The sequence below is a fragment of the Mastigoproctus giganteus genome, chromosome 13 (genome assembly GCF_048544385.1).
Source record: "Mastigoproctus giganteus isolate SK-2022 chromosome 13, ASM4854438v1, whole genome shotgun sequence".
NCBI classification, from domain to species: Eukaryota; Metazoa; Arthropoda; class Arachnida; order Uropygi; family Thelyphonidae; genus Mastigoproctus; species Mastigoproctus giganteus.
Genome location: NC_143587.1, coordinates 31,712,610 through 31,735,664, shown reverse-complemented (window position 1 = coordinate 31,735,664; position 23,055 = coordinate 31,712,610). Strand labels below are relative to the sequence as shown.

At 38.6% G+C, this 23,055-nt stretch overlaps 1 protein-coding gene across 2 annotated transcripts in view; it reads left to right on the top strand.

The window, feature by feature from the left end:
* The window catches only part of LOC150075921 (BMP-binding endothelial regulator protein-like), a 210,069-nt gene that overhangs the window by 85,103 nt on the left and 101,911 nt on the right, over positions 1–23,055 (top strand). For both annotated transcript variants that reach the window (XM_090388034.1, XM_090388033.1), the window contains exons 3-4: positions 13,347–13,446; positions 19,419–19,501. In XM_090388034.1, the coding sequence (XP_090244160.1) occupies positions 13,347–13,446; positions 19,419–19,501 (183 nt within the window). The remainder of the gene's footprint in view (positions 1–13,346; positions 13,447–19,418; positions 19,502–23,055) is intronic.

Here is a 23,055-nt window from a genome sequence, read left to right as displayed (position 1 = left end):
TACTCGTTCCAACAGTTCTACATCCTTCTTGAAATGAGGCCTCCAGACCTGTATGTAGTACTCAAGGTATGGCCTGACCATTGCCTTAAACAAGGGAATAATCGCCTCCTTATCCATGCAAGAAAAAATTCCTGTATATCATTGACAAGACACCGTGAGCTACTCTTGCAGCCCGTCTGCACTGCTCAGAAAACTTCATATCTACCTGCACAATTACCCCCAGGTCCTTTTCATTTTCTACCACTGTCAGTGTAGTACCACAGAGTTGAAACGTTAATCTGGGGTTACTGTTTCCCATATGTAGTACTTTATATTTGTCAACGTTAAACTTATTTGCCACCTCTCAGCCCATCTGTTCAATCTGCCAGGGGCAAAGGTTGATGACGTTGTAGAGCGGATATCATCTTTTAAGGGTACTAAAGGTTGCACACGTTGCATACGTTGGCACTAATGATATTAAGAGTAAAGGACCGGCAGAACTTAACAAGTACAGGTCACTGTTGAAAAAAAGCCGTGAATTCGGGTTGAATTTGAAAGTGTCCGCAATTCTGCCCAGACACGATAGGAGGGAGTATATGATGAGATATACGATCAATTCGGCCCTGGAAAGATTGTGCAAGGCTCAAGGGGTAGAATTTTTTTCAGCCTGGTCTGTACTTGTTAACAGAAGGGACTGCTTCTACAGGGATGGGATACACTTAAATAGAAAGGGTGCAAGAATATTTGCTGATGCTATCGAGGCACTGTTAGGTGGGTCGGAAAACTGCTAGCTTGTGGGGATATACCGACTACTAGATTAACAGTAGCCACTGGCAGAGGTGAAAGTGATTCTTGCACTGCTTCTATTGGAATGAGCAGAAGCCTGGAAAACAAGATGCAGGATATTTCAGAGACTGATGGGAGGCATTGCGGTACAAGTAAACACATGGGTTGTGTTATGGTAGCTAAGAAAAAGAACAGGTGCATGTACACCAATGCTAGGAGTTTGGTAAATAAATTTGATGAATTTGAGGTATTGCTCAAAGAATCAAAGGCGGATATTGTTGGGATATCAGAGACGTCGTGTCACACAGATATAAGGAATGCAGAACTGGAATTTGGGGAGTACAAATGTGTACAGAAAGGATAGACAGGATAGGAAGGGAGAAGGGGTTATGCTATTAGTTAAGAAACACATAAAATCCAAGGAAGTGAAGCCAGTCGACATCGCTGGACAGTGCAGAGTCGAGTCAGTTTGGTGTGATATAAGCATTGGGAGATCAAAATTGAGAGTAGGAGTGTGCTATAATCCTAATGACTCTGATGAGTATAATAAGAAACTGTACAGGGAAATAGAGTGGGCCAGTAAATCAGACAGTCTTATAATGGGGGATTTTAATTTCCCAGATATTGACTGGAATTTGTGGGTTGGTCACTCACACACTAGAAAGGCTTTTGTGGATTTATTGGATGATTGTTTTCTACATCAGCATGTTCGGGAGGCAACTAGAGGGAGAAATACTCTTGATTTGATTATCAGTAGTGATTCTTGATGCATTAAGAATCTGCACGTAGAGGTACCACTAGGTGGCAGTGATCACAGTGTGCTGAAGTGGGATTTACTCAAAGAGGTACTACTATTAGGGATAAAGGGAAGGGTTATTGCTTTAGTAAAGGCGACTACAATGGTCTGAGACAGTGTTTAAATTCTATACAGTGGGACCAACTGACGATGTTACCAACAGCAAATTCAAAATGGGAAGCATTCAAAGAAGTTTTCTTGGAAGCTACTAGGCTTTACATACCAATTAAGAAATATTGTTCAAGGTTTAGGCCTAAATGGATGTCAGATGAACTAATGAGACATATGGCAGAGAATCAAAGTGCATGGGATACATATAAATTAACACGTGACACAGAAGCCTATGATAGATATAAGTTGATCTGTAACCAAGTTACATAGGAGGTTAGGCAGGCGAAGGCAGATTACGAGAAATCTTTGGCAAGGGATGCAAAGAAAAACAGCAAAGAGTTCTTTACTTATGTAAACTCTAGAAGGAAGGAGATGAAGCAGATTGGTCCACTTGATATCGATGGTTCAACTGATGATGATCCTGCTCAGGTAGCTAACAAACTAAATGAATATTTTGCATCGACATTCACACATGAGGAGTTATGCAGCGAAGGGAATGCCAGAGGTGTATCCAACTCTGGCAGTAAGCTAGATAATCTTGTAATAACTGAGAGGAAAGTGGAGGAGAAATTGTTGAAGATAAACACAAGAAAGGCACCTGGGGTGGATGGGATCTATCCAGTTATATTAAAGGAGGCAGCAAAGGAAGTAAGCAAATCCTTAGCCATAATTATGAGAGCTTCCTTGGACTCAGGGGAGGTGCCCATAGACTGGAGATGTGCAAATGTGACCCCAATTCACAAAGGAGGACAAAGCTGACACAAGTAATTATAGACCTGTGAGTTTAACTTCTGTTCCCGGAAAATTAATGGAGGCACTGGTTAAAGAAGCACTGCAGGATCATCTAGACAAGACTTCAGTTATAGCTAGGACACAGCATGGTTTTGTTAAGGGGAAATCTTGCCTGACGAATTTGATTGGATATTATGATGCAGCCCCAAAAGAACTGGATGCAGGGAATAACTTTGATATTATATACTTGAATCTTAGAAAGGCTTTTGATACTGTTGCACATGGAAGACTGCTGCACAAATTGGAGCAATGTGGCATTGAAGGCAAAGGGCTGCTATGGATAAAGGGGTGGTTGAAGGGGAGAAGACAGAGAGTGGTAATCAATGGACACTGCTCGTCGTGGACTAATGTTATTAGTGGAGTCCGTCAGGGTTCAGTGTTGGGTCCATTATTGTTTTCAGTATTTATAAATAATATTGATAATGATGATCAAGGTTAATGTCCAAGTTTGCATACGATACTAAGGTTGGCAGTGTTGTTAAGGACACTAATGACGCTATGCTGCTGCAACAGGATCTGGAAAGGTTGAGCAGATGGGCTGAGAGGTGGCAAATGAAGTTTAACATTGATAAATGTAAAGTACTACATATGTGAAACAGCAGCCCCAGAGCAACGTATCAACTTTGCGGTAGTACACTGACACTGGTAGAGAATGAAAAGGACCTGGGGGTAATTGTGCAGGCAGATATGAAGTTCTCCGAGCAGTGCAGACCGGCTGCTAGAGTAGCTCATGGTATCTTATCAATGATATACAGGAATTTTTCTAGCAGGGATAAGGAGGTGATTATTCCCTTGTATAAGGCAACGTTCAGGCCACCTTGAGTACTGTGTACAGGTCTGGAGGCCTCATTTCAAGAAGGATGTAGAACTGCTGGAACGAGTACAGAGAAGGGCAACAAGATTAGTGAATGGAACAAAGGGGTGCTCTTACGAAGAAAGGCTTAAGTTTTGCAAATTACAGTGTCTGGAGACTAGGCACCAGCGAGGTGATCTGACAGAGGCGTATAAACCCTCGAATGGTTTGAGCATGCTGAATGCTGATGGGATTCTGCCTCTTGCTCAGAATAATCACCTGAGAGGGAATAAATTCAAATTGCGGAAAGACAGATGTAGGATAGATTGTGTGGAAATTTGCCTTTAGCCAGCGGGTTGTTGATTGGTGGAACAGACTTCCATCCCTTGTTGTGGAAGTTGATAGCCTAAATAAATTTAAGGCTCAGCTGACAGGTATTCCGAACGAACGGAGGGTTGAAGTGGAAGTTTTTTTTTTTTTTTTTGGCTGATGCTACATAAGCTTGCTTTCTTGCATCATATGCCTCTACTAATGCTAACCTTGCCAGATCCTTTTGCAGCAGCATACTGTCAGTAGTGTCCTCACCAACCCTGCCAAACTTTGTATCGTTTGCAAACTTGGACATTAAGCTTGATATACCATCATCAATATCATTTATAAATACAGAAAATAACAATTTCAGTGAGTCTCTTCTTTTCCTATTTAGGGTTGTTATCAAGGTCAATCGATAAAGTGAAGAATGTGAAGAAAGTATTTCGTTGGGAATACTTTCTTCAACCATTGATATAATCATCTTATTTTTATCTCTAGATGGAGGGGTATACATCCAGATCGCACCTGTAGAGCTGGAGTGCTAACTGTACGGCACGCCCTAGTTACAGCAAGGAGAACGCTGTATGGAGTCCAGTTTACGGCGATTTCGGACGAGAGAGGTACATCACACTGAGGCTCCATAGCAAACTATTGGGACAAATATGGCATTTTAAATAAGGGCCAGAGCCTGGCGCATAAGGCCCTAGTCTGCACGGCTTAAACGGATGATCATGGCCGAGTATTTTTTGATTTTCTCTGACAATACTTCAAGTGAGGGTGGAAATTAAGCTTCATTTCTAAAAAGATTCCTAGATACTTGATTTCTGGTTATAATCTTATGGAGGTGTTGTCAATTTTGATAACCGGTGCTCTTCGTATATGAAGTATTCCCTTGAGCAATATACATTTTGTTTTCTCTCCTGAGATCTTTAGTCGGTGAATGGCCGCGCAATCCTGGAGTTTAATTATTACGCAATTTGCACGCTCCTCTAGATCAACTCTTGAGTCACTATGCACCACCAAATGCACAACCAAATCGTCAGCAAATGCAAGGGCTTGTGTCATCCCCAAGTCCATCCCAAGCAAGTCGTTCAGAACGATGAACCATAAGAAAGGTCCCAGGACTGAGCCCTGGGGACAGCCTCCGCAGAACTGGCTAGTGACAGATTTGTACCTAGTACTAATATGGACGGTGCAGTGTCTCAGGTACTCCTTGACACAGCTGTAAAGGTTGAGTGGTCGATGCACTCACCCTTTGTTATAAGACTATATTTTAAAGCGATGGATGTGTTCCTTCCTCTGTTCGATTTAAAGGCTTTGTAGCTAAAGTTCGCGAAGTGAATCCTGACATACGATGTGACCATTGTGTTATTCAGCGTGAAACCATTGTTGGCAAGTCTTTGCCATCTGCTCTGAAAGTTGTGCTGGACGAAGTAGTAAAAGTCGTTAACTTCATCAAATCGCAGCCCCTCAATTCGTGGCTTTTTTCTGTTTTGTATCAGGAAATGGGATCTGAACACACCGCACTCCTGCTATATACAGAAGTACGCTGGTTGCCACATGGTAAAGTGTTATTAACACGCCTTTTTAAACTTCAGGAGGAGTACAGACATTTTTAACAGTTGAGGGGCTTGAATTTGCAGAGTTATTTGCAGATGATGAATGGGTGACTAAGTTCGCATATCTTTCCGATATTTTCGTTCACTTGAATGAGCTAAACCGAAAAATGCAAAGCTAGAACGAAAATATTTTTACTAGTATGGATAAGATTCAAGGCTTTCAGAATAAGCTGGATTTGTGGATACAATGCATTGCAAATGGGTTGTTTGAGAGTTTCCCAACTGTATAGTCGCTCGTTGCTAGTAATAAAGTTGTGATGGACTTCATTAATTAAAGAACATTTAGATAACTTGCAGCAGAAATTCAAGGATTATTTTGGACACAAGAGGAACTAAGAGATCTGAAGGCTGACAGAACATTGCGATTAAAACATCGTGAAGTGCAGTTGGACACATTTTGGTTGTCAATAAGGAAAGAAGGCGCGGCTATCTTGGAGATGGCAATTAATATGTTATTACTATTTTGTGTAAACTGGCTTTTCTACCTTGACTGAAATTAAAACATCAAAGAGGGAGACCCAGATCAATTGATGTAGAAATGAGGCTTGCATTGTCAACGATCTCGCCACGAATCAACCATCTGTGTTCAGCAAAACAGAAATGCGTAGTTATTTGGTCTAATAATAGATTTTTTTTTTGGCTTTGCTTTGTTTTGTGCAGTGATTTAGGGTTCATAAATGTTAATATACGCATGAGCCAATTTCCGTTGGGTTGTTGAAACAGTAATAATTGATTCTATTGTGACTTATAGCATATTTATATTAACATTGCCGCAAACTATGCTTTTTGGGGATTAATATTTTGATGCGCCGTGTTGTGTCATGGATAACTTAAGGTGTGCCGCGAAGAGAAGAATTTGTGGAACACTGCTCTAGTACGCTATGTTTATTATAGATGTGAGGCAAGTTACGTTTCTAGTCGGAAATTTTCTTGTGATTGTAAATGTAACTTACGCTACGTGTATTGAAACCTTATTAAGACAACAGTGTCCTCAGAATCGACTAAAAAAAAAAAAAAACATAACACGGAGAAGCGTTGTTTTAAGAACCTATTTAAATTTTTGCAGTAACCTGAGGAAAAAACACCCCATTTCTAAGTTATATTCTGAGAAAGCCAGCTCTTTCAGAGAGCCACTTGTGAATGCATATGGAACGTTTTTTTATTATTATTGTTAATAGCCATATGGTGCAAGAAAGCCTGAGGCTTATGCTGCACCAGGAAAAAAAAAAAGTTCCTGAGAGAGAGAGAGAGAGAGAGAGAGAGTCAAAAGTAGAAGGGAATCACCAAGAAAGAGAAGAATGAGAAGAAGAATGCAAACAGCAAAGAGTTCTTTACTTATGTTAACTCTAGAAGGAAGGGGATGAATCAGATTGGTCCGCTTGATATTGATGGGTCAACTGTTGATGATCCTGCTCAGGTAGCTAACAAAACTAAATGAATATTTTGCATCGACATTCACACATGAGGAGTTATTCAGCAAGGGGAATACCAGAGGTGTATTCAACTCTAGCAGTAAGCTACAGAATCTTGAAATAACTGGGAGTAAAGTGGAGGAGAAACTGTTGAAGATAAACACAAGAAAGGCACCCGGGGTGGATGGGATCTATCCAGTTATATTAAAGGAGGCAGCAAAGGAAGTAAGCAAACCCTTAGCCATAATTATGAGAGCTTCCTTGGACTCAGGGGAGGTACCCATGGACTGGAGAAGTGCAAATGTGACCCCAATTCACAAAGGAGGATCAAAGGCTGACACAAGTAATTATAGACCTGTGAGCTTAACTTCTGTTCCAGGAAAATTAATGGAGGCACTGGTTAAAGAAGCACTGCAGGATCATTTAGACAAGACTTCAGTTATAGCTCAGACACAGCATGGTTTTGTTAAGGGGAAGTCTTGCCTGACCAACTTGATTGGATATTATGATGCAGTCACAAAAGAACTGGATGCAGGGAATAACTTTGATATTATATACTTGGATCTTAGAAAGGCTTTTGATACTGTTGCACATGGAAGACTGCTACACAAATTGGAGCAGTGTGACATTGGAGGCAAATTGTATACAGGTCTGGAGGCCTCATTTCAAGAAGGATGTAGAGCTGCTGGAACGGGTACAGAGAAGGGCAACAAGATTAGTAAATGGAACAAAGGGTTGCTCTTACGAAGAAAGGCTTAAGTTTTGCAAATTACAGAGTCTGGAGACTAGGCACCGGCGAGGTGATCTGATAGAGGTGTATAAGGCTTTGAATGGTTTGAGCATGCTCAATGCCAATGGGATTCTTCATCTTTCTCAGAATAATCACCTCAGAGGGCATAAATTCAAATTGAGGAAGGACGGATGTCGGATAGATGTGTGGAAATTTGCCTTTGGCCAGCGGGTGGTTGGTTGGTGGAACCGACTTCCATCACTTGTTGTTGAAGTTGATAGCCTAAACAAATTTAAAGCTCAACTGGACAGGTATTTCGAACGAACGGAGGGGTGAAATGGGAGAGGGTTTTTTTTTTTTTTTTTTTGGCTGATGCTGAATAAGCTTGCTTTCTTGCATCATATGCCTCTACTAATGCTAATGCTAATTGCTGCTATGGATAAAGGGGTGGTTGAGGGGGAGAAGACAGAGAATGGTAATCAATGGACACTGCTCATCGTGGACTAATGTTATTAGTGGAGTCCCTCAGGGCTCAGTGTTGGGTCCATTATTGTTTTCTGTATTTATAAATGATATTGATGATGGTATATCAAGCTTAATGTCCAAGTTTGCAGATGATACAAAGGTTGGCAGGGTTGTCAAGGACACTACTGACACTATGCTGCTGCAACAGGATCTGGAAAGGTTGAGCAGATGGGCTGAGAGGTGGCAAATGAAGTTTAACATTGACAAATGTAAAGTACTACACATGGGAAACAGCAACCCCAGAGCAACGTATCAACTCTGTGGTACTACACTGACAGTGGTAGAGAATGAAAGGGACTTGGGGGTGGTTGTGCAGGCAGATATGAAGTTCTCTGAGCAGTGCAGACGGGCTGCAAGAGTAGCTCGTGGAGTATTGTCAATGATATACAGGAATTTTCCCAGCAGGGATAAGGAGGTGATTATTCCATTGTATAAGGCAATGGTCAGGCCACACCTAGAGTACTGTATACAGGTCTGGAGGCCTCATTTCAAGAAGGATGTAGAGCTGCTGGAACGAGTACAGAGAAGGGCAACAAGATTAGTGAATGGAACAAAGGGGTGCTCTTACGAAGAAAGGCTTAAGTTTTGCAAATTACAGTGTCTGGAGACTAGGCACCAGCGAGGTGATCTGATAGAGGTGTATAAAGCCTTGAATGGTTTAAGCATGCTCAATGCTGATGGGATTCTTCCTCTAGCTCAGAAAAATCACCTGAGAGGGCACAAATTCAAATTGAGGAAAGACAGATGTAGGATAGACGTGAGGAAATTTGCCTTTAGCCAGCGGGTGGTTGGTTGGTGGAACAGACTTCCATCCCTTGTGGTGGAGGTTGATAGCCTAAATAAGTTTAAGGCTCAGCTGGACAGGTATTTGGAACGAGCAGAGGGGTGAAGTGGAGGTGGGTTTTTTTTTTTTTTTTTGGCTGATGCTGCATAAGCTTGCTTTCTTGCATCAAATGCCTCTACTAATGCTAATGATGATATCCAGCTCAGGACCCTGGGTGTGCCAAGCCCATACTCACCAGATGTGAGCCCCCGGAGTTTGACCTCCTCCAGCTACCGCCAGAGATAAAACATCGCTGCGTACACCTAGGATACCTTTGGACCAGGGCTTACAATACCGAGATCCGGGTCATTTTTTCCCGGTATTCAAATACCGGTATTGATACAAAAATACACGTTTTTCGGTACTGTTTCTGTTTCAAGCATGGACAGTAAACTGGTCCATGCAGTGGCGTAGCTACCGTGTAGGCAGGGAAGGCAATTGCCCTCGGACCCTTTAGGGGCCAGGCGTCTTTGGCTGTCTCCTCTCTTTTGCAATTTTCATTAATTAAGTATGGGCCCGAACATGTTCTCTGCCTCCGGCCCCGAAAAAGGGTAGCTACGCTACTGGTTCCATGCTTGAAAGATTTTTTGATGAGATATTGTGTGCAGAAAGGTTTAATTGATTTAGATTCAAGTATTAATTTATTATCTGCAGCTGTATCTACACTAATTCCTATAAAGTTAGCGGCAGATACGCTATGCCCCAAAGAAGAAAATCTTTTAACTGCAGCTGCTGCCATAAAATTCATGATGGAAACTCTTGGCAATCAAAATTCTGGAATAGCTAGAGAATTGCATACGGCATTGAAACTCCATATTTCACAGAGGTGTACAAATTTGTCACAGGTTCTTCAGTATTTGCAAAATAGGACACGAGATGATAGCGAATTACTGACTCAGCTGCTGCTGCTATTATAGGGTTTTAGAAGCATCAGGCTGTATTGTTTTGTATATACTATCTATAAATTGCATGTGTTCTGTGGTCCTGTTTTCTGGATGAAAAACCCCGGTTTCCGTGATCAAAAGCCATGCTTCCCTCACCTGAGACCAACTAACTCGGCCACGTTGTGATAAAGGCCCATAAAAAATTCCTCACGTCATTGACAGGATTTGAACTCAGATTTTTTCCACTCGGTGTTTGGAGAACGGTGATTCTACCAATTGTGCTACCCACTAGGACTGCAGTCTTAGTAAAGATACTATACTGAAAATTATACTTTGCTTAATAAAATGTCTTTCTCTTCCAGAAAATGAACAGACTTTAATCTTAGAAGACCAACATGGAACAGAATATCAGTGTTCTGCAAATTCTTTCCAAAATAAAAAATTGCCTAACTCTAATGAGATACAGTCATTAAAAGATAAACTTGAATTGGCAATTCATGACAGACTTTTGCATCTGCAGTCACGCATGGGTGGTTCTGTGGGAGGTGGAGCCTGGAGGCTTATAGAACTCTGCAGGGGGGGGCGATTTTGTAATAACTGAATACAAAGTGGAGAACTTGAAGGTAAAGAATGGCATCTGGGGTAGATGGGATCTGTCCAGTTGTATTGGGGGAGGCACAGGGGAGGTAAGTAGCCCTTAGCTGTGATTGTGAGGGCATCTTTGGACTCGGGAGAGTTCCCCAGGGACTGGAGATGTGTCCCTGCTTCACAAGGGGGATTGGGGAGTGACATGGGTGATTGCGGGCCTGTTGGTTTGACTTCTGTCTGGGGAAGGATGATGGTGTCGCTGATTGGGGAAGCATTGTAGGATTATCTAGACAACACTTGCAGTTATGGTTCAGACACAGGATGAGTTTTAGTCTCGTCTGACCAATTTTTATTTTATTATTTAAAAAGTTGTTTTTTTATTAATAACAAGATAAATTTGATTGGATACTATGATGTGGTTGCAGAGGAGCTGAATGTAGGGGGTAGTTTTGGTGTTATCTTGGGCTTCGGGAGAGCTTTTGATGTTGTTGTGCATGGAGGAGTGCTGTGCAGATTGGAGCAGTGTGGCATTAGGGATGGTTGAGTGGGGCAGGGGGTGGTGGTGGTTGGTGGGCCTGCTTTTCATGGACTGATGTTGTTTGTGGGGTTCCACAGGGTTCAGTGTTGGGCCCAGTGTTGTTTTCTGTATTTGTCGGTTATATTGATGAAGGTGTAGTGTTCGGGTTTGTGGACAGTAAAAAGGTTGGCAGAGTTGTTAATGAAGCAATGACTATGCTACTGCAGCATGATCTAGAAAAGTTGGGCAACTGGGGTTTGGCACTGATGTGTGCAAGGTGCTGCAGGTGTATGGCAGTAGCCTCAGAGAGGCACACCGACTGTGTGGCTGCACTCAGGGTGGTGGAAAGCAAAGGGTAAATGTGGGTAATTGTGCAGTCGGATGTGAAGTTTTCTGAGCAGTGCAGACGGCAGCTAGAGCGGCTCATTGGGTCTTGTCAGTGATTTTCAGTAATTGTGCTGGCGGGGATGGGCTGATTATCCCTTTATATGGTGCAATGGTCGGGGTGCACCTTGAGTGCTGCTTGCGAGCTGGAGGCATCATTTTGGAGGGGATGTGGAGCTTCTGGGGTGGGTGCAGGGGGCAGTGGGATTGGTGGGGGTGTGGAGGTTGCTCTTGCAGGGAGGGGCTTGAGTTCTGCAAGTTGCGGCATCTGGAGACTAGGTGGCTGCCTTGAATGGTTTGAGCAGGCTTGGTGCTGGTGGGGTTCTTCCTCTTGTCCAGATTGCGTACCATAAGAAGTTGATAACTTTGAATTCAGGGAAGAACTGGGTGGATCTTTGGGGTAAATGGATGGGTGAAATGGGAAGGGTTTTTTTTTTGCTGATGCTGTATAAGCTTGCTTTCTTGCATCGTATGCCTCTGTTAATGCTAATGCTAAAAGAAAAACAAGTGACTGAGAGGATTATGTTCATTTAAAATGCAAACACTGTGGAAGAGGTTGCATTTATCATTGTTATTATGATATATATATAGTACACATTAGCATCACAGTGCTTCTCAACCTGTTATCATTCACAGATAAATTCAAGCAATCTTTACTTACCACAGACCGGGTAGGGTTTCTTTATATCTATAAATTTTCCTGACAAATTTATAGTTTTTTCTTTTATTATCAGCTCTGCTAAGTAATGAATTGGTGGTAATAATGTACGAATGGAAGGGAAATTTTAAAAGAAAGAAAAATTTATATGTTGTCATATTTTTTTATTGAAAAAATAGAAGTAAAAAAGGGCTTTATAAAAATTTTAATGTGATGGTTGTGCCTGCCTTCTTTTACAAAGTAAACAGTTGATTGCCAATTTTAATTTTATTTGTAATTATATTTTATACTTACAATAAAATTTACCTTCCGGCGGACCACCTACAATTAACTCATTGACCATAGGTTGAGAAACGCTGATCTAAGGCCATATTACACTTTTTATTATGTCTGTACAGGTGTGGCTGGATTTGCCTGTTGTGTGTTGTGCAGGGCAGAAATTTAAATAACTGGAAGGTAAAAACTCCTATTCCCTCTGCCTGATATTGGCTAATTACAGTCCTGACTGAGGAGGCATTTAAGAATTCCTCCATTCTGTAATGGGATTTAAGCTCAGACCTCTCCAAACAAGTACCAAAATCACTATACTGTCATGGAAGCAAAGTTGAATTTTTAAAGAAAGTCAATAATGGAATTTAGGAAAGCATTTTTTGTGAAAATTTTTGGCATTGATTCAGTTGTATACAATATATTTTGTAAGTGGAAATAAATATTAATATTTGTAAGCGAAAATAAATATTACTATATTTATGTTAAACTTATTTATAGAAAAATTTATATTTTCTGAAAAAAAATTTGTTTAAGAGTTCACTATAAGTTAACTGTTATAAGTTCTGGCCCTCTGCCAGTTCTCAGTGATCAGGATGTCCAGGAAAGTAAGAAAAGGGAGATGATTTCAATCTTTCAGGATGACGTTCTTTTTCTTCTTAGACATCTTAGCACTAAAAGTAGTGGAATATATGACCAAAGAACTGTCAGATGTTCTGGAATGTGATGCTGTTAACCTTTGTTAACATCATCATGTAACAATGTAATAACTTTTAAAAAGTTCTTTTTATACTCCAGCATGACACTAGATCAGAGGAGTGAACATTTATTAATTTCAACAGTGAATACAATAAACTATATTTAGTAGTCATGCAGGCTTGAACTAGTCTGCTTAAATGCACATGCTAGTGCACATTCGGACTTCACTACTCGGCCACTTTAACTCTTAAAGTGGCTGGGTAGTGGAAATAAGTTGCAAAATAAAGGATTCTTTTAAAGTCGTGATTAGGAAAATTCAGTTAAATATTATCTTACAAATTATATACAAAATAATAATAAAAATTAATTGCGGTGTTAATTTTTTTAATATTTAACATTTTTCAAGTGTAAACCAGTTGAGAACTACAAACATGCTGCTAACTCTGGAGGAAGGGAGAGGATTTGTTCCCATAGTCTACCAACTGGGAGAGTGAAAGCATTGTTTTTATTCCCCTGCTAGTGGTAAACATATTTGTCAGATAGTATATCCCCCTCGTCTCGCACACTAAAACCAAGTCAGCATTTAAGACCACAAGAATCCGGTTGATCTATGGAAGAAGAAGCATGTAATATTCATAGAACTTTTAGCACTCTATTTATTTATTTTTCAGAATGGTGAAGTAGTATGCAAGAAACAAGACTGTCCACAAATTCAGCCATGCTATGTTTTGTTGTCTGGTCGAAGACCATTATGCTGTGATGTTTGTAAAGGTAAGTGTTAGCCATGATGCTTTATGGTGGGAAATGAAAATCATTAACAGATTTTCTTTTATTTTAACAAATATTTATTAATTATGATTTTTTGAGATTGCAACCCCAGTTAAGTTAAGCAACTGTATGGCATTCATGAATTGTACACATTCTATATTAGTATTAGTAGAGAAATATGGAAATATGTGAGGAAGCAAGCTTACACAGTGTCAGTCAAAAAAAAAAAATCCTACCCACATCGTCTGTCCATCCTCTTAATAATTTATCTAATCCTTTTTTAAATTTATTAAAACTACCCAATTCTGTGACACCAGATAAAAATTTGCTCCAATAATCAATTACTCTCTGGTTAAAAGTATATTTTTGTGCATCTGTCTTACAAGCATCTTTTTTTCAATTTAAATTTATGTTTATTCTTTAGAAAGAATAAGAATATCATCAGCAGTTACTTAGCATTAGCATTAGTAGAGGCATACAATGCAAGAAAGCAAGCTTATGCAGCATCAGCCAAAAAAAAAAAAAAAAAAAAACCCTCCCATTTCACCCCTCTATTCGTTCCAAATGCCTGTCCAGCTCAGCCTTAAATTTATTTAGGCTATCAACTTCCACAACAAAAGATGAAAGTCTGTTTCACCAATCAACTAGTCGCTGGCTAAAGGCAAATTTCTGCATATCTATTCTACAACTGCCTTTCCTCAATTTGAATATATGCACCCTCAGGTTCTTAATCTGAGCAAGAGGAAGAATCCATTCAGCATTCAGCTTGCTCATCCCATTCAAGGCCTTATACACCTCAATCAGATCACCTCACAGGTGCTTACTCTCCAGGCACTGCAATTTGCAGAACTTAAGCCTTTCTTGGTAAGAGCATCCCCATTGTTCCCCTTACCAATCTTTTTGCCCTTCTTTGTACTTGTTCTAGCAACTCTACATCCTTCCTAAAATGAGCCTTCCAGAGCTGTACACAGTACTCTGGGTGTGGCCTGACAATTGCCTTGTATAATGGGATAATGACGTCCCTGTTCCTGCTAGCAAAATTTCTATATATCATTGACAAGACTCCATGACCTGCCCTGGCAGTCCCTCTGTACTGCTCAGCAAACTTCATATTTGACTGCACAATTACTCCCAGGTCTTTTTTACTTTCCACTTCCCTGAGTGTTGTACCACACAGTTGGTATGTTTCTCTTGGGTTATTGCTACCCATATGCAGTACTTTGCATTTGTCAATGTTAAACTTCAGTTGCCACTTCTCAGCCCATTTGCCCAACTTATCTAGATCCAGTTGGAGTAGCATACTGTCTTTACTGTAATTAATAACCTTGCCAACCTTTGTATTATCTGCAAATTTGGACATTAAGCCTGATATTCCTTCATCAATATCGTTGATAAATATATAAAACAACAATGGGCCCAGCACCGAACTCTGGGGAACTCCACTAATAACATTTGTCCACGAAGAGCAGTATCCATTGATTACCACTCTCTGTTGTTTCCCACTCAACCATCCTTTTATCCATTGTAGCAACTTAACCCTTAATGCCATACCTCTCCAGTTTGTACACCGGTCTTCCATGTGCAACAGTATCAAAAGCTTTCCTGAAATCCAGGTATATGATATCAAAATTATTTTTGGCATTCAGTTCCTTTGTGACCACATCATAGTATCCAATCAAATTGGTCAGACAAGACCTCCCTTTAACAAACCCATTAACTATATTACTATATTACTGCAGTTTTGTCTAGATGATCCTGCAATGCTTCTTTAACCAGTGATTCCATTATTTTCCCCCGAACACAAGTTAAACTAACAGGTCTATAGTTACTTGTGTCACCTTTTGAACTCCCTTTATGAATTGGTGATACATTTGCACACCTCCAGTCCATGGGGACCTCCCCCTGAGTCCAAGGAAGTTCTCATACTTAAAACCATTTAAAGCTTTTAACATTTCAATCAGGTCTTTCGCAGAACAAGTTTCCCCAAATGCTGCAATTTATAGAACTCAAGTTTTTCTTGGTAAGAGTATCCTTTTTGTGTCCCTGATTTATCCTGTTTCTTCTCTTTTCACCCATTCCAACAGATCCACATCCTTCCTAAACTGAGACAGTCAGACTGGTATGCAGTACTCATGATGCAATAATTATCTGTCCTTATACAATGGGATAATCACCTCCTTGTTTTGTTCCACTGACAAAATTCTTGTATATCATTTACAAAATCTCCACAAGATGTTGTCTTGCACTGCTCAGGGAACTTCATGTCAAACTGTGCAATTACTCCAAGTTCATTTTGTTCTCCACTACCTTGAGTGTGGTGCCACCCAATTGGCATGTTGTTTTGGGATTACCTATCCTGCATCTATCACTGTGAAAACTTAATTGCCACTTCTCAGCCCATCTGCCTAATTTATCTATGTCTAGTTGCAGTAGCATATCCTAATTCCTGTTATTATCAGAAAACTTAAAGATCGTCTTATGCCTTCATTAGTGTCATTAATAAATATTGTGAACAGTAAGGGGAGTCTCAGCACTGAACTGTGATGGACTCCACTAATAGCATTGTTTCAGGAAGAGCAGTGCCTATTAACAGCCATTCTGTCTTCTGCTGCTCAGCCATGTTATTCATAACAGTAACTTGCCACTAATGTCACACTGCTCCAATTTGTACGGCAGTCGTTCATGTGGAACAGTATCAGTAGTAGTTTTACTGAAATCTAAGCATGTGATGACAATTAATTTTTTGCATCCATTTCCTTTATTACTGTGTCATAGTAGGCTTATCAGATTGGTCCTGTAGAATTAGGCATATCAACACATTTTGATGTCTTGTTTTGCTTTGTTTCTCCAACAGATTAAAGTTCATATATGTTTTGTTTTGTTTTTAATTGTTTCAACTCAGTTTCTGAAATAAATTCTTTTCCTCTAATTTCATATAGTCCATGCATCAGAGATAATAAAGAGTTGGCGAACATTGATATAATTCTGAAATAATTTCATGTAAGTTTTCAGAAATAAGAAGTTTACAGAAATTTTATTGATCATCTAAGATAGAAATGTCATCAAATTCGAAATTGTGACTAAATAATGTTGATTAAGCTCAGAAGCCCCGACTGGTCAGCTTCAACTGATATTATGTGATTATTGTGTGATTACTAAAGTGAGTTGAGCATGTAAAATAACAGTTGGATGTCATGTACCTTTATACCAATGTTAACGTTCCTTTTGCATTAGGTGTTTTAAATGAATTGATTCAATCAGATACCCAGTTTCAAAAACAAACCAGAATTCCTCCACTTAAAATAATGAAATTTGTTAATATCCTAATTGATACATATCCTTCTTCTGTGGTTTCATTTTTAGACAGATTTACAGCTTATCTATGGGATTAAGTATAAGTTGCTTAATTGCATCGATTTATCTAGCTGAAATTGAAAATATCTATTTATCTTGTTTCTTTCTTAATAATGTCTTGTTTTATGGTCATATTAATGATGTAATCATGGTCACTATAGTAGAAAACACTAAAGTATATTTTGAATGTCTTTTAACAACATACATCCACACAGCTTAAATATACTTTAAAAATGGAATATTAGGAATCCTTAAACTTTTTTAAATCTCACTATTATGAGGAAACAGAAATTCTTGCACACAAAAATATTCCAAAAATGAATTTAGCTTATATTTACACTTTAATGGTTTCCTTCCCAATACACACAAAACATATGTTTTATATCAGTGGTTCCCAACCAGTGCACCCCAGCATATTGGTGTGCTGCAGCCCTTTTCAATTGTGCCTGTAGATTAGAGAAAACTCCATTCAGTTCAATGGTAAACATTATTTAGGTGTGCCATGACCATGCGTCTTTTAACTTGAAGTGTGACTTGAGTGACAAAAGGTTGGGAACCACCATTTTATACAATCAGTTTATTAATGCACTGAAATATAGTACAACACAAAAAAGACTGAAATGAAGAAATTAATAACTTTGTGCAGAAATTTCTACAACCTTATTATCCATTAATAAATTCATTAAGAATAACGTATTAGATAAATATTTGGCTCCTTCCATGAAAACAAATTTACTAGTTCAGAAAAAATATACAATATGTCAACTGTTCATACTACATGGTTTAATACGTTAAATTCTTTGTTTTTTAACACTGACATTGCTGTTACATATCATCCCATACTGAAATTAGGGAAATTATTTTCAGTACCTTCTGATTTGTCATATTGGCTTGTATTAACTTAATACAATGTGATTTATCATGTTGAAGGCTGACACTGACTCCACATACCAAGTTTAATTTCCCTACACCCTAAGTGATTGCACATACAATCATGTAAAGTCTGTTGAAGCCGGCTGCTCAGAGGGCTCCATGATAAATTACCATGTCATATTCTTTAGTCATGATTTCACTTTCAATAATATCTCTATCAGATTATCAGTCAAATTTCTGTAAACTTCTTATTTCTGAAACTTTACACATGAAATTATTCTGGAATTGTATCATCTGCTAACCTTTTATGCATCCCACGAGATCATCTGATGCATTAAATTACATGCAAAAAATATCTATAATTCTCACAAATTCTACCACATTTATAATGTTTGAGTCCTGGATGGTCATATATGCATGTGCTCTTGGTAATTGTATCATTCATACTGTTCCCCTTGAAAATGAAATGGGAAGTATTGGTCCCACTTTGGGGTTGTATTTTATAAATTTTTAATGTGTTTTAGTTAGAAGAAGACATTATCACACATACAAACAGTGGGAACTCAGTGCTTACGTTGTTATCAGCAATATTAGCACTGAGTTTGCACTCTCTATATGTAGACAATGGGGTAAGTGTGGTTTTCAATTTTTCCATGGCACACCTCTTGCTAATATCAACAGTATTTGTTTTAGTTTATCATAAACTCAGATGTCAGGAAATTTCCTGAAATTCACAGAAGGTAACTAATTATATGAAAATCACAGGTAACTAATTATTGTAACTTCCAACCAAGGTTCTGAACCTTTTGGTTAAATTTTTAACTACAGTTTTATGTATTTCACAAAGCTACTTCATTTTATTTATATCAAATTGAAAATTTTTCGCTCTTGTATATCAATGTCTACTTATCATTTTGAATATAAAGTTTGCTGCATGCGCATCGTGTTTACATTTTAACGTGTATCACTGGTACTTCATGTTAAAGTCTACCTTTGATCATTATAATGAGAAACAAGTAGCCCCTGACATATAAATTGACTATTGCTGATTTAATCTAACATTCATAGGCCCTATCCCATTCCTTGAATACCAATATTTCTATCCTCCTTGGCAGTGCATTCTGTTCTTTCTAGAAGAGGGAAAAGGATCTAAGAATTCCCTTCTAGTATTGCCTTACAGTAACATGTATGAAATAACTATTTAGAATTTTGGACAACTTCTATGTCACCACCAATCATTTCCTAATCTCTCTGCTTACCAAACTATCATTCATTATTTTGTTCATAAGAGATGTTCTACAAAGCACTGTTATATAGTTGCCCAGTCTTGAATATTTTTAATTGAATAAAAAAAATTTGGTGTCTGGATCTGGCAGTGTAATCCAAATGAAGTTTAGTCAAAACCGTTTATAAAATAATGACACCTGTCTGTATACTTCTCAACTTGTTTCTCATCAAAACCATGTTCCTTTATTCCCTTTTTACAGTATATTTACCATGTGATCTCTAAACTTTTACATGTTGATTAGTAGGAAATAGAAGTAATACCATTTGTCCATGTCATTAGTAACTAATTTATTGCATACAAAAGTTGATAAGAAATGTATGGGGTATATTTATAACAAACAACTTTTTAGGAAATTTTTTATGGACTTGATTGTAATTTTTGGTTGAAAGCTTACTTGAATTATTTGTAAACATGTGATTTATGAATTTATAGGAATATTTATTGGTACTTAACATTTTAGGGTGTCATCATCAAGGTGAAATGCATGCTAGCGATACTGTATGGACAGACCCAGATGACCCTTGCATAATATTCTCATGTGAAGTGAGTTCATCTCTTTAAATATAGTGAAGATTTTATATATATTGCCTTAATATGATAATTTCATGTTATCGCTTTGATACTGCATAAATACCATTGTCAAAACAATATTAGAGCTAAATTGATTATCATCCTTGTGTTGGCAGCAGTTCTGGGATAACTCATATAGACATATGTGAAAAGCATGATCTTTAAATATGAAGATTGATGTTTTTAATTGCCTGGAAAGTTGTTAGTGAAATTGGTATTTCTTTTGGGATATGTCAGTCAATTTTCATGTAAGATCTCGAAATGTGATGCATTTCAGCTGTGTTTGTGAGAACACAAACATAACTGAAATGCATCACATTCCTAAATGCATCCTCACTAATGTTTCCAGAGTGAGAGAGAGAGGGGGGAGGACAAGTTTTCACGTGTCAGGATCTTCCTCAACATATTGCTGCTTATCCACAAATGGTCCTTTGTTTCTCCTGTCATTACTAATAATGAATTGTGGTATGTGACTATCCCTCGCAATAAAAGACTCCTTACCCAAGCCCCCAAGAAAAGCAAGACAATCTTGATCAAATGCAAATTTATGCTTGTTGCATTTTTTGACTTCCAGAACCAGGGCATTGTTTATTATGAATTTATTATTATTATTAGCCATGTGTTGCAAGGAAGCCTGAGGCTTATGCTGCACCAGCCAAAAAATATTCCCAAGTTTGTCCCATGTAGTTAATTATTGAACCACGAGTACTACAAGACAATTCTGTGACATAATGCTGTTTGGAGAAATTGGCTGGAATAATAGGCTTCAGGGAATTGGGTGCTTGTATTATGACATTTCATGACATGAGAATGGAAAGCGAAGTCTGTTCCACCAATCAACTACCCGCTGGCTAAAGGCATATTTCCACACATCTGTCTTTCCTCAATTTGAATTTATGCCCTCTCAGGTGATTATTCTGAGCAAGCAGCAGAATCCCATCAGTATTCAGCATGCTCAAACCATTCAAGGCTTTATACACCTCTATCAGATCACCTCGCCGGTGCCTAGTCTCCAGACACTGTAATTTGCAAAACTTAAGCCTTTCTTCGTAAGAGCAACCCTTTGTTCCATTCACTAATCTTGTTGCCCTTCTCTATACTCGTTCCAGCATCTCTATATCCTTCTTGAAATGAGGCCTCCAGACCTGTATACAGTACTCAAGGTGTGGCCTGACCATTGCCTTATACAAGGGAATAATCACCTCCTTATCCCTGCTAGAAAAATTCCTGTATATCATTGATAAGACACCATGAGCTACTCTTGCAGCCTGTCTGCACTGCTCAGAGAACTTCATATCTGCCTGCACTGTCAGTGTAGTACAACAGAGCTGGTACGCTGCTCTAGGGTTGCTGTTTCTCATATGTAGTACTTTTCATTTGTCACCTCTCAGCCCATCTGCTCAACCTTTCCAGCTGTTGCAGCAGCATAGCGTCAGTAGGGTCCTTAATAACCCAGCCAACCTTTGTATCATCTGCAAATTTGGACATTAAGCTTGATATACCATCTTCAAACATTCCTATGGGGCTAGGAAATTCCATACTGCAATAATTAAAGACAAACACCAGCCAAGGAATAAAAAATTTTTACTATAAAAATAATAAAATAATGTAATACACTATTGGAAGACTAAAATATTACAATAAATTACGATAAAATAAACTACGATAAAACGTTAAAAATATAGTTGAAAACATACTGAAGCAATAAAATTATCTATAATAAACTGGATTAAAAGCGATAAAACCTGAAGCTTTCAGAGACTGCTGTCTCCTTCTTCGACAGTATACTATTACTGCAATGACACATCCTAATATTTTAGTCTTCCAGTAGTGTATCACATTATTTTATTATTTTTATAGTAAAATTTTTTTATTCCTTGGCTGGTGTTTGTCTTTAATTATTGCAGTATTGATATACCATCATCAATATTATTTATAAATACAGAAAACAATAATGGACCCAACACTGAACCCTGAGGGACTCCACTAATAACATTAGTCCATGATGAGCAGTGTCCATTGATTACCACTCTGTCTTCTCCCCCTCAACCACCCCTTTATCCATAGCAGCAATTTGCCTCCAATGCCACTGCTCCAATTTGTGCAGCAGTCTTCCATGTGCAACAGTATCAAAAGCCTTTCTTAAGATCCAAGTATATAATATCAAAGTTATTCCCTGCATCCAGTTCTTTTGTGACTACATCATAGTATCCAATCAAATTGGTCAGGCAAGACTTCCCCTTAACAAAACCATACTGTGTCCGAGCTATAACTGAAGTCTTGTCTAGATGATCCTGCAGTGCTTCTTTAACCAGTGCCTCCATTAATTTTCCTGGAACAGAAGTTAAACTCACAGGTCTGTAATTACTTGTGTCAGCCTTTGATCCGCCTTTGTGAATTGGGGTCACATTTGGCCTCCGTAGCCGAGTGGTCAGGAGCGGGAGTGCAGTAACACACGCTCTTTGAGTAGACCGGGGTTCAAGCCCCTGACTGCTGAATACGGTCGATCTGCCAACTCGCACTGGACCAGCGTGGCAGATTATGGTCCATTTCCCTCTGCATGAATTGTTGAGCAATATGGCCTTAGTTGCTAATGCTCCTAAAAACCAAATAACATAACATAACACATTCTGCCAGGATTTGAAATTTTTAAGACTTAACCCACTTACCGTATCCATTTCTGTAAATGGAAATTTCTCAGACAAAATTTTTAAAAATTAATGATCACCTTTACTGCTGGACAAACATTTTCCCAGACACTTTTGGTGCTGGGCAGGAGATTAAAATGCTGGACTGAGCAGCCTAATGCTACATGTAGTTAATTTATATGAAAATAAGTCCATTTTGAGTAAAAATCAAGCAACAGGTAGCAACAGTTTTTTTTATATTTAATAGTTATTGCTATGATATTTTGAGTATTATGACTGTGATATTTTGATATTAGAATATTTGTATTAATGGCTGGAAAAAAAGTTAAATATAAATTATTCAGAAATGCCAAAGCCACTAGCACTTGGGAATCTCTCCAAACAACATGCAAAAAATGGAGGTCTGGTAAATTCACAGACTTTATAAAACCCAGTTCAACAGGTTTTTTTTTGATAATATTATTAAAAAATTCAAATTCAGATTTGAAGTATATTTTACAAGATTAAAAAAGATTTCTAGCAGAAGTTTCTGCTGGTTGCCAAAAAGTATTTTTATGTTATGTTATGAAATTTTCTTCAAATAATCATTGCTGTCACTAGTATAATTGCAAATTAATTCCCAACTCCATGCAAAAAATGGAGGTCTGGTAAATTCACAGACTTTATGAAACCCAGTTCAACAGGTTTTTTTTTAATAACATTATTAAAAATTTCAAATTCAGATTTATAGTATATTTTACAAGATTAAAAGGCGCCTCCGTAGCCAGGTGGGAAGGAGCAACAGTGCGTAGCACACGCTTCTTGATTAGACCGGGGTTCGAGCCCGTCACCACCAAATACGGAGGATGCGGAAAGGTCATGGAATGACCACCGCACATC